Raw genomic sequence first — 12,259 nt, forward strand, 5'->3', positions numbered from 1 at the left:
TGATTGCCCAGGTATCTGGTTGTCTCTGTCATTTCTTGCACCTTTTGGAAGTTGCTTGATTGCACTTCCTGTCTACTCAAGTCATATTATTTCCTTTCTCAGGTCTAAGATAGGGTTAAAGACTAGATTACTTTCCTCTCATGACTTAGCCAAGCCGTTTTTAATATAAGAGTTAGAGTCCTTAGAATAGGATAACTATTAAAACATTTAGCACATGTTTCTTGTTCGGTGTTGTTCATGCTGGTTGTAATTCTAATTTTTTTTAAAGATTTATTTATTTATTATGTATAAAATGTTCTGGCTGCATGTGTGCCTACACTCCAGAAGAGGGCACCATATCTCATTACAGATGGTTGTGAATCACCACGTGGCTGCTGGGAATTGAACTCAGGACCTCTGGATGGAAAGTCACTGCTCCTAACCTCTGAGCCATCTCTCCAGCCCTGTAATTCTAATTTTTTTTTTTTTTGGTGTTTCGAGACAGGGTTTCTCTGTAGCTTTGGTGCCCGTCCCAGAACTAGCTCTTGTAGACCAGGCTGGCCTAGAATTCCCAGAGATCCTCCTACCTCTGCCTCCCTAGTGCTGGGATTAAAGGCGTGCGCCACCACCGCCCGGCTGTAATTCTAATTTTTATGTATGGTTTTGCCTCTTCTTTTCCTTGGACAATACTTGATTTGTTCTTATTGTATATAGCTTTGTATTAGATTTAAAACTCTCTTAATTAGACAAAAGGGGGAGGTGCTATGGGAACTCCTCCAGTCAATAGCCTTTAAGATACCGGCCCACTTTGGGCGGGGTCTCATGCACTGTAAATGCAGATGAAAAGATTGTGTGGGCCTCTTGGCTGCTGGATTTGGTTCCAGGTCCCATTGGCATGCAGAGGAATACAGATCATTACCCTTTCTGTGAGTTTATCATCAAATAAATAAACCTTTGTTATACTCCATTCAGGGCTATTGTGGAACTCTTTTGTACACCAACATACAATTGTACACCTACATGAAGTTACATTGTGTACCACATTTTCTTTACCCATTAATCTGTTGATAGAGTTCTAAGCTGGCTCTATTAGTAATAAATATGGGTGCACACGTATTTCCGTGGCATCCTGACTCAGAGCCCTTCAGGTACACTCAAAGTTGGCAGAGCTGGATCATATAGCAGCACCATCACAAGGCTTTGAGTAATTATTACATGGTTTTCATAGTGGCCGTACCAGCTTACATTCCCACAGTGGATAATTAAAGATTCCTCCCCCGAGGTGGGAAAGACAGTTCAGTGCCCTTGCAGAGGACTGAGCTTGGATCCTAGCACCCATGTCTGTGACTGGCAAACACCTGTGACTCTAACTCTAAGTGAACTTGACACTCTGGCCTCCGGGGCACCAGGACACAGTGCACATATCAACACAGAGACACACATATTTCTTTCCCCACACCCTAGCAACATTTCTTGTAAATTGTTGTCTTTTTTTTCTTTTATTCCATTTCTTTTTTTTTTTTTGAGACAGGGTTTCTCAAACAGGGCTACACAGAGAAACCCTGTCTCAAAAAAACAAACAAACAACAAAACCAAATAAAAAGAATATCTACACCAGCTTAAGGGACTGTCTTTCTTTTCTTGGGCTCTCAGTTTGTGGGTGTGTTTACCAATGAGGTACATTTTTGGGAGACAAGAGACAGTTGGATCCAGTTTTTCCAACTCACCAGAACTGGAACTGGAGACCTGCTCGGCAGTTAAGAGAGTACACTGTTCTCTCTGAGGGTCTGAGTTCAGTTCTCAGCGCCAACTGGGAACTCCCCACAGGAGAATCTGGTCTCTGAGTGTGCCTACAGTCATGTACATACCCACAACAGACACCCACACTCCCGTGAGTACCCCCAGCAATACTCCTGTGTACCCCCAGCAATTCTCCTGTGTACCCCCAGCAATACTCCTGTGTACCCATGCCTATACTCCTGTGAGTACCCCCAGCTATACTCCTGCCTATACCACGAGTACCCCCATGAGTTTACTGGTTCACCAAGTCAGACTCCCGAGTTATCCTTGCTTTGCCCTTTCATCGGGTCCTTTTCTGGGGCGAGTAGACAATTGTTCTCCCTTCCGCAGGAGAGTGTCGCTCTCATGATAGCCATTCTTTAGGTATTCCTGTGTGTCGAAACAAACTGATGAATTAGAATCGGAGACGCGGAAATGGAAGACCGGAGCCAAAGAGACATGAGAACACCAGCATTCCTCACTGCAGCTAACTACAAGATGCACTTTCACTGGCGGCCTCGGGTGCCCGGTGCCATGTCTCCTTGGTCATGATTAATGGTTTACCCTTAAAGTTTAAACTAATGACTCAGAGGCTAAGAGCACTCAGAGCTCTTGCAGAGGACCCGAATTCAGTTCCCAGGATCTATGCAGCCGCTCAGAACTCTGCAAGGTCAGTTCCAGGGGACCGAATCTGTCTTTGGGCTCATCTGGCATCTGTGCACAAGTGACGTAAAGACATAATTGCGTAAATAAATTTTAAATCTCTTTAAAAAATTGTGATGGCTCACGGCTTAAAGCCACTGGATGCTCTTGTAGAAAACTCGGGTTTGGTTCCCAGCACCCAAATTGCAGCTCACAACCACCTGTAGCTCCAGCTCCAGGCCATTTGACAACTCTTCTGGTCCCTGCTGGCACCAGGCATACAAGTGGTCCATGGCATACACACAGGCAAAACACCCATACATATAAAATAAAATAAAAAATTTAACATTTGAAAATCGTGAGCCAAAATAAATCCTTCCTTCCTTAAAAAAAAAAAAAAGACAGGAGAAAGACAAAGAAGGTGGGTTGAAGTAGAGTTTACACTCGGGCTATTGTTATTAATACAAGCTTTTTAAAAATTGTTTCATTTTACATATATTTATATACAATTTTTATTTTAAAAAGGTTTCTCTGTGTAGCCCTGGCTGTCCTGGAACTTGCTGTGTAGACCAGGCTGGACTTAAACTCCCTGAGATCCGCCTGCCTCTGCCTCCTGAGTGCTGGGATTAAAGGCGTGCGCCACCACCCGTCCATCATTAGTGCAAAATTGTCACAAACACATTTTTACCCTTCTCAGTTGTGCAGTCGATCTCTGAACAGCTCATACTGTTTCAAATCTTTTTCTTACTGGATCCTGAGTTAGGTATGAATGCTTTGCATTTTGATGAGAATATACTATAGGCGTGTGTGTGTGTGTGTGTGCAAAGCCAGTAACAAAAAAAGGCGACATGGGAGAAGTCGTAGGAAAAATACACAATATATCAATTTGGGAAACAGGGCAGCATGGCTCAAGATCTGCTCAGCCCTGATCTTTTCTGTCATCTTGGGGCCCACAGCTCAAATGTCCTTGCAACACTTGCAATAAACTCCCCTCAGTTCCCTCATTTATTATCTGTTTCCTCCACAGAACTCCTTTTATCTAAAATCAATCAATGTTTGCATGCTTACTGCTCCCTGCAACCTTTCGCCTTGAGGACTGCAATCTTATCTACCACCGTCATAATTGTATCTTAGATAAATACAATGTTTAGTGTGTCATGCAATAAATACTTCTTGAATGAATCAATGACCACTAGGAAATAAGCAGGACATTATAATCAAATATCCATTTTGCTAACCTTGTACATATTCTTTTTTTATATTTATTTATTTATTTATTTATTTATTTATTTATTTATTATGTATACAATATCCTGGCTGTATGCCTGAAGGCCAGAAGAGGGCGCCAGACCTCTTTACAGATGGTTGTGAGCCACCATGTGGTTGCTGGGAATTGAACTCAGGACCTTTGGAAGAGCAGGCACCGCTCTTAACCACTGAGCCATCTCTCCAGCCCCCCCTTGTACATATTCTTGTTATAGTTACTGAGGCTTATACTTTGCATTCTTTATTACTTATGAATATCGGATGACATGAGAAGAAAATAACCAAGACAGAAATCCTCTAAGGAGTTGCCTTTCTAAGAAAGCGGTACCATTAGTCAAGGAAATCTATTCTGTGGTTACTGACCGCTGAATATTATTTTAGTTTTCCTTAGTTCCTTGAGGGCAAGGACAGCTTGTTGATCTCTCTTAGTAACCAGAATACTGCTCAGAAGGTAGTGGGCTCTCAATCACTGTTTAGAGACTGAAAGAAGTAAGAAAGAAACCAAGGGAATGTGTAAAAATGAAGTACGCTTTTCCAGGATGCAGTTCCTCCCCGAGGCAGCAGGCGGCGCCATGGCTATACCTGCCCGACTGCCTGCTATTCTTGGCCCTTCCCGCTGAACGTCTAACGCTAGGTCCCCGAAAGCGTTTGCTGAAATTAGCCAATAGAAAACTACTTTAGTTAAGCGGCCTACCAAAGATACCCAATAAACTCAGCGTTTCTAGAAGAGGGGCGGTGCGAAGGGGAGGGGACGAGGGGAGCGGTTAGAGGTGGGAGTTGGTGCTGCCGGCCGGGCGGGGGACGGAGGGCTGCGATGCGGACCTGGCCGCGGCGGTGACCGGAGCTGCCGCCCGCCATGAACTCGCTGGAACAGGCGGAAGGTAGAGTGTGTCGCCCGCCCAGTCCCGAGGCGGACGGGGTCGTGAGGGCGGCGTGCCGGGGACCCGGGGCGCACTGCCGCGGAGGGGTGCCACCTTCTTCCCGCTCGGGCGCGGGGGGGTGGGGGGTGGGGGGGGCTTCTCATTGACGAGCCCTTGCGTGTTGTCGAGTGCGGATTCATGTTCTTTTTGTCTGACAACCCCCGAGCCGTAACCCGAATTTCTTCCTTGGCTTCCGGTAACTGCCGGGGTTTCGGAGTGCTCTTGGCCTTGCAAAGTTTTACAAAAACTCCACTGTGGAAATAGCACCCCGCTTCATTCAGAGGTGCGCCCTGTCACAGCCCAAGACGTAGGTGCTCGCTGCTGCCGGGACGATCACCGGTCACTCGTTCCGAGGAGGGGAGGGAGTGTCTTTGTACAACCGTTATCTGTCCCATACTACAGAGCCATCCATTAATGATGAGAGCTAGGGCCTGAATCAGATAATTGCAACCCTCATGGGTTTTGATGTTTCAACAGAAAGTTCGTGGTTGCACAGAATCAGAACGCAGCTGGATTTTGCTCCTTTTATTTGCAGCTCCCCGATTCCAGCTTTTGGCTCCGGCTGGTCTTCCTTATACTATTTTTCAAGCTTCTAAATGTAGACCAACTGGTTTCCAGAAGCTCGAATGAAAGCAAAGTGATGTTTTGTTGTGTCCATAAAACTGTCATCATAAGCAAAGAGGGCATGACGTATGGGATTGGATGTGTAAGGCCTGTAGCCGTTATTGACATAAAATTTCATTTTAATAAGTTCAAACTGGAAAGCGTAGGTAGAGAACTGAATTCTCTTTGCCTAGATCTCAAGGCTTTCGAAAGAAGACTTACTGAGTATATTCATTGCTTGCAACCTGCCACTGGACGCTGGAGAAGTAAGTTGCCGAATGCTTTCTAGGGGAAAAGGAGGTGCCGCTGATAACTTTATTACTAATTTATTTCATACTTTGGACTAATAAAGGCTTTTTTTACTCAGCTATCAGATTTCTGTGTTTAGACACCTTTTAAATATGCTACTTAACACAGTCAACAATGTATTACAAAGAGATGCTTAAGAAAAGAAAATTATGGACTAGCAAGATGGCCTGGGTGCATGCAGTAGAGTTTAGACCTCAGTTTCATCCTCAGAAGCCATTTAAATGGCCAACGAAAGATGGACTCCACGGAGTTTTCTGACCTCCACATGCATTTGTGCCTGTACATGTCATGCATATTTACATGCACAACAAATGATTTTTTAAAGAAAAAAAAATATAACTGGCTACCCTAAAAGGACAGACTATTTTATATGGTTGATTTTTTTTTTAATTCTTTTCTTTTCTTTCTTTTTTTCCGAGGCAAGGTTTCTGTGTAGCTTTGGAGCCTGTCCTGGAACTTGTTCTGTAGACCTGGCTGGCCTCGGACTCACAGAGATCCTCCTGCCTTTGCCTCCCAAGTACTGGGATTAAAGGTGTGTGCCACCACTGCCTGGCTGAATTTTTATTTTTCTGTGAAAATACATACATATTTTAAAAAGTTTTAAGTATATTAGTGTTTTGTCTGCATATACGTGTGTGCATGCCAGGTACCTGCAGAATCCAGAAGAGGGTACCATATACCCTGGAACTGGAGTCTCTAGTGATTGTAAGCCACTCACTGTGTGGGTGCTGGGGACTGAACCCAGGTTCTCTGTGAGAACAGAAAGTGCTCTTATCTGCTGGACTGTCTAGCCAAAAAAAAACCAAAAATCATATTTTTATGTGTATAATTGTTTTCTTTTTTTGCCTGCATGTATATCTGTGTTACTATGTGTGTGTGCAATGTCCAAAGAGGCCAGAAAAGGGCACTAGATCTCTAGGACTGGAGTTACAGAGGGTTGTAAGTTGTCGTGTGGGTGCTGGGAATTGAACCTAGGACTTCTGGAAGAGCAGCCAGTGCTCTTAACTGCTGAGCCACCTCTCCAGCCCAAGATACATGTTTTTATTAAATGTTATAACTTTGATAAAAAACACTCAATAAAAATGTTAGTAGCTAGTGAGCTTCAGATTCAGTGAGCTACTCTGTCTCATACAGTAAATTAAACAGCTCGCTGGTGGTGCTGTATGCCTTGGGTCCCAGTACTTTGGAGAGAGGCAGGCACAGCTCCTGAGTTCAAGGCCAGCCTGGTCTACAGAGTGAGTTACCCTGTCTTGAAGGAAAAAGCAAAACAAAACAAAACAAAAAACCCCCAGTAAAACACAATTTGCCTACAAGCTATTGAAATATAATTTTGTTAAGAAAAATCCTGTTTTGGAGCTGGTGATTGAGAGAGCATCCTGATCTTGTAGAGGACTCGTCCCGTTCCCAGAACTCATGGCAGCCACCTGTAACTCCAGTCCGGGGATCCGACACCCTCTTTATATTCTGCAGACATCTGCACAAGCCTGTATGGATACACACATACAAATAGACATAATTTAAGATAATAAATCTTTTTCAAAAAAAGAAAAATCATATTTTGACTTGAGGATGACTCTGGTAGACTATGTGCTTAGCATCTACAAAGCTCTTGCTTTAAAAAGAAATCATTCAGTTATACTTATAAGATTAAAACAGGGCTGAAGAGATGGCTCAGCAGAGGACCTGAGTTTGGTTCTGAGCATCAACATGGTGACTCACAATCCTCTGACCTATGCAGGCCATATACACGCAGGTACATACATATAGAATTACACAGATACTTAAAAAGCAAAGGTTATGATATTTCTTTTAATATATTTTTTAAAAATATTATATTGCATATATTGTTGGCATGTGTGCTTGCATACAGGTTCACTAACATGCCACAGCCCATGTTGAGGTCAGAGGACAATTTGTGGGAGACAGTTTTCTCCAGCCACCTTGTGAGTCCTGGGAATTGAACTCAGGTTACAAGACTTGATGGCAAGCCCTGTTGTCAGATGAGCCATCTTGATACCTCCTTAGTTGATGTTTAATACAGCCTAATGGTATACTTTGGAGCCTGACCCAGAAAAGACTTTTACCTTACTACTGCGTATTCCTATTCCTAAGTATTGTGAAGGCTACACAGTATGATTTGAATGAGTTCTAGTTATTGCTCCCAGGAAGGGGCAGAATGGGAAATGTGATCAGATATAAAAACATTGATATAGCCAAGAGAATGTTCTGCTCATCTATATTGAGACAAATTGTCTTTTTTCCCCTCCTCCCTCCATTCCTTATCTTTTTGGATATGGGATCTTGCTATCTTACTCAGGCTGGCCTCCAATTACTAGGCTCAAGTGACTCTCCTACTTCTGCTTCCCATTGTTGGGACCACAGATGTGTATACCACTCAGCTTTGGACTAGCTGTGGGAAGCTGGACTCTGAGATTTAGTATCTCAGGCTTATTATTAACTCTTATAACTTATATTAGCCCATAATTCTTGTCTGTGTTAGCCACATGACTTGGTACCTTTTTTGGTGAGGCAGACACATCTTGCTTCCTCTGCATCTGGGTCAAAACTGCAGACTGAAACTTTCCTCTTCCCATAATTCTTGTTGCCATGCTTCTACTTCCTGCCTGGTCGCCGTCACCCTGGCTACTGGCAAGTCAGCATTTTATTAAAAATATTGCAAGTGACAGGGTACAGACTATTGTCCCACAGCATTTGCTTAGTCACAATATCCTTTTGTTCTTTTTTATTAATATTATCTATTCTTCAATTTATAATTTATTTAGATTTTAAAAGGTAGGGGTGTCTAGCAAATGGCTAAGCAGGTAAAGGTGATTGCTGCCAAGCTTGATGACTTGAGTTCAATTCCCAGGAGCCATCTGGTGTAGGGAGACAACCAGCTCCCACAAGTACCTCTGACCTTGACATGTGCACCATGGCGCACACACACATACACACACATGCCATACATACACACACACAACTGAACAAATGTAGAATTTGAAAAAAAAAAAAAAGCTTAGTGGGAAAAAAACTTAACCCTTTCTGGTTTCTACTAGCCTTAGAAATTTCTTTAAGTCCTTTCTTTTTTTTATTTTTCGAGATAGGGTTTCTCTGTGTAGCTTTGGAGTCTGTCCTAGAACTCACTCTTAGACCAGGTTGGCCTCGAACTCACAGAGGTCCTCCTGCCTCTGCCTCCCCAGTGCTAATGTTAAAGGCAGGCACCACCACCGCCCAGTTTTAAGTCCTTTCTTTACTCCCCTTTTAAAAACCAGTACTGACTGGTCTGCTCACCAGTGACATCACACTCAGTGACTCCAACACTGCCCTTTGTTTAACTCAGCAGGACTGCAGTGTGGCTAGGAAAGGGGCCTTTGTGTGCTCCCATTAGAAAATGGGAGGGCTTTCTCTTTTCAGTGAGAGCTTACAGGATCTGCAAAACCACAGTGAAAGCTCTGTAACATTGAGTCTTAGCTTGAGATTCTTGGTTTTAAGTTTTAGACTTCATTCTCGTGAATCCTAACCAAGAAGAAGTTGCTGTAATCTCCCATTCCCAGGGTTCAGAATGTTGAAGAGAGTTCCTCAAGATGGCAAGTCTGACTCTTGAGCCCAGTCATTGCTCTGTTTGACCAAGTGCTGCATTCTTTGGCTGTGTCTGTCAGGAACGATGGAAGGGGTATCAAGACGTGAAGGGATGAAGGGTGTGTTTGCTTACTAATTTTCTGTTTATCTTCCACCAGTGCTTCTTATAGTGGTGTCTGTCTGCACAGCTACTGGTGCCTGGAACTGGCTAATAGATCCTGAGACACAAAAGGTAGACACTTTGTTTTAAAACCTTTAGCAGATTAAATGAGATACTAGATGTATGATGCTAATAATGAAATACGATGCCAACCTGCCTGTGCCTGCTACTAATGACTTTAATCTCGTATTAATGACATGCTCGGTAATTGTTTGCTTAAGTAAAGCTCTAGCTGACTTTATGAGTTAGTTATCTTTATTTTTGTTTTTGTTTGTTTGTTTATTTTGAGATAATTTTTCTATGTAGCCCTGGCTGTCCTGGAACAAGTTCTGTAGACCAGGCTGGCCTCGAACTCACAGAGATCCACTGGCCTCTGCCTCCTCAGTGCTGGGATTAAAGGTGTGTGCCACACTACCTGGTTCAGTACCAGATTTTAAATACTGTAATTTAGTAAATTATTTAATACCTTTCTGCATCCCATAAAGCATTTGAAATGCCAGGAAAAGGATACAAAGACAAATGTCACTGGTAAACAGATTAGACCAGGTGGCCAATATCAGGGAGGAACCAAGTCACTGATCTCTAGGCCACGTAACTCAGTGAAGTGGACAGAATTGAGTTATAAGTTGATCTCTAGGTGACCTGATCTTTGGAGTCACAATTAATTCCTTGTGTTTTCATTGTCATTGAAGAGAGAGTGCCAGCTCCTCGAATCAGCAAAGCTTTTCTTTCTCCACATTGTTCCTTCCACGGTTTATGCCTGTAGTTTAATATGGAGAACACCGAGAGGACTCCCGCTGGGCACTGCACAAGCTTCGCCGTACCAAATGCAAAATCAGATCTCATAATGTTAGCTCTGGAAGAATTATTTGATGAAATGTTTCTGAAGTTTCCACCTCTTCTTGTACTTTCGTTTCAAGTTCAATCTTTTTTTATTAGAAAATCTGGCAGGGCAGTGGTGGCGCACGCCTTTAATCCCAGCACTTGGGAGGCAGAGGCAGGAGGATCTCTGTGAGTTTGAGGCCAGCCTGGTCTACAAAGGGAGTTCCAGGACAGGCTCCAAAGCTACAGAGAAATCCTGTCTCAAAAAAAACCAAAAGAAAAAAGAAAAAAAAAAAAGAAAATCTGCAGTTTTGTGTTTTTCATTCTTTTGTTTTGTTTCTTTCTTTGGTTTTTATTTTTTTTCCTTCAAGGCAAGGTCTCACTATGTAGCTGTATAGACCAAACTAACTTCAAACTTAGAGAGATCCACCTGCCTCTGCCTCTGCCTTCCGAATACTGGGATTCTAGGTGCACCCCCCCCACACACACACACTGGGCTAGTCTCAGGATTCTAGGTACACCCCCCCACACACACACACTGGGCTAGTCTCAGGATTCTAGGTACACACCCCCACACTGGGCTAGTCTCAGGCTTCTCTTTCATCGCCTCTCTCCAGCTATAAGTTCAGTCTTATGATTTTCTTAAAAATAGGCTCTCCTTTTTTTTTTTATTTTTGAGAATGAAAATGTGTCTCTGTGTAACAGCCCTGATTGTCTTGGAACTTGCTGTGTAGACCAGGCTGGCCTCGAACTCACAGTGATCTCTTGCCTCTACCTCCTGAGTGTTAGGATTAAAGTGCACCATCTGGCTGTAGTTATAATTAAGTAGACTACATCTGTAGATTTATGTTCTACTTTTTAAGTTATACAGAAGGGGAAGCCCAATGATAAGGCTTTTTCATCAATCTGGTTGGCAATTCAGACAGCCAGTGGGTTGTTTAGGATGCACCCCCCCCCCCCCCCCGCCGGACTCTCACTGAGGGGAGATGGAAAAGGACAGGAAGCAGGGGAGGATGTTGTTGGAATAGAAGGGGTTTTGTGGCAGACAGGACACTCTCCTGTGAGTTCATTTATAAAATCTGATCTGAAGGCTGTACTTGGTACTCATCTGTAGGGGAGGGTAGAATGAGGCTGGCAAGAAGATTAAAAAAGTTCTATCTTGGGAAATGAGTCTACTTCTAATTGAGAAAAATATAAGCTGATTTCAGCTAGTTGAGATCTTAATAAAACGAAGAATTAAATGTAATCGGAAATAGGCCCAAAACTGTGTAGTTAATATAATTTCTAAATTAGGTGAGAAGATAGCTTTTAGCCTTAGGGTTGGTTCTTTTTACTTCAGTGTTTAATAACCCAAGCCTGATGAAAGTTCTAACCAGCAATTGTGTCTGAAGCAGAAGGTACGAATACAAGAGCCAGGGAGTACAAAGATACTGCAAACTTCTGAAAGAAGAAACTGCTGTTTAGATGTCATTGGTTGTCGCCCTGGAGGGAAGGAAGGAGGCTAGTACAACTGCCCTAGTTAAAGTAAGAACATAAAGCCAGGGGTGCAGTTCTGTAATCTTGACATCATGGGAGACTGAACCAGGACATTTGAGTGATAGAAGCCAACCTGGGCTGCATGGTGAGACATTGTTGCTAAATAGCAACAGTAAAATGACAAACTATTTTTAGACTATAAAATATCAAAACTGGAGAAATGATTTGAGTATTTGCTGTGTAAGCATCAGGACCCAAGTTCATAATTCCTACAGTCACGTGGAACCAGATGTGGCAGTCCGTGTCTGTAACCCTAGAGCTGGGGGAGGACAGGGTTGATGACATAGAAGGATCCCAGAGCTTGCTAGTCGGCCAGTTCAGCCAATCAGTGAACTGCAGGTTCAGTGAGAGACCTTATCCTAAAAAATAGGGTGGAAGTAATAGAGGAACAAGTGAGTGCACAAACAGACTATACACACATTTACAAAGTACTGTATGTGCTAACACTGTCCAGGCACATAGCCATCTTGTAGGAATGAAGCTCAGATTTTCAGCCACACCTTTAATCCCAGCACTTGGGAGGCAGAGGCAGTAGGGTCTCTTGAGTTTGAGGCCAGCCTAGTTTACAGAGCAAGTTCTGGGGTAGCCAAGGATACACAGAAAGATCCTGTCTCCAAAAAACAAACAAACAAACCCCCCTCAGATTCCTTAAATTACATATATA

General features: G+C 43.2%; 1 protein-coding gene across 2 annotated transcripts in view; it reads left to right on the top strand.

Annotated features, from left to right (window-relative positions):
* The first annotated feature begins 4,421 nt into the window (after positions 1 to 4,421).
* The window catches only part of Cnep1r1 (CTD nuclear envelope phosphatase 1 regulatory subunit 1), a 13,557-nt gene continuing 5,719 nt past the window's right edge, over positions 4,422 to 12,259 (top strand). The window contains exons 1-3 of one of the 2 annotated variants that reach the window (XM_050119803.1): positions 4,422 to 4,547; positions 5,384 to 5,455; positions 9,236 to 9,309. In XM_050119803.1, the coding sequence (XP_049975760.1) occupies positions 4,523 to 4,547; positions 5,384 to 5,455; positions 9,236 to 9,309 (171 nt within the window). In that variant the 5' untranslated portion in view covers positions 4,422 to 4,522. The remainder of the gene's footprint in view (positions 4,548 to 5,383; positions 5,456 to 9,235; positions 9,310 to 12,259) is intronic. The other variant, XM_050119804.1, reaches the window with a different exon arrangement.

This window comes from Alexandromys fortis, unplaced genomic scaffold (genome assembly GCF_014885135.2).
Source record: "Alexandromys fortis isolate MF-2015 unplaced genomic scaffold, M_Fortis_MF-2015_v1.1 scaffold_178, whole genome shotgun sequence".
Classification (NCBI taxonomy): domain Eukaryota; kingdom Metazoa; phylum Chordata; class Mammalia; order Rodentia; family Cricetidae; genus Alexandromys; species Alexandromys fortis.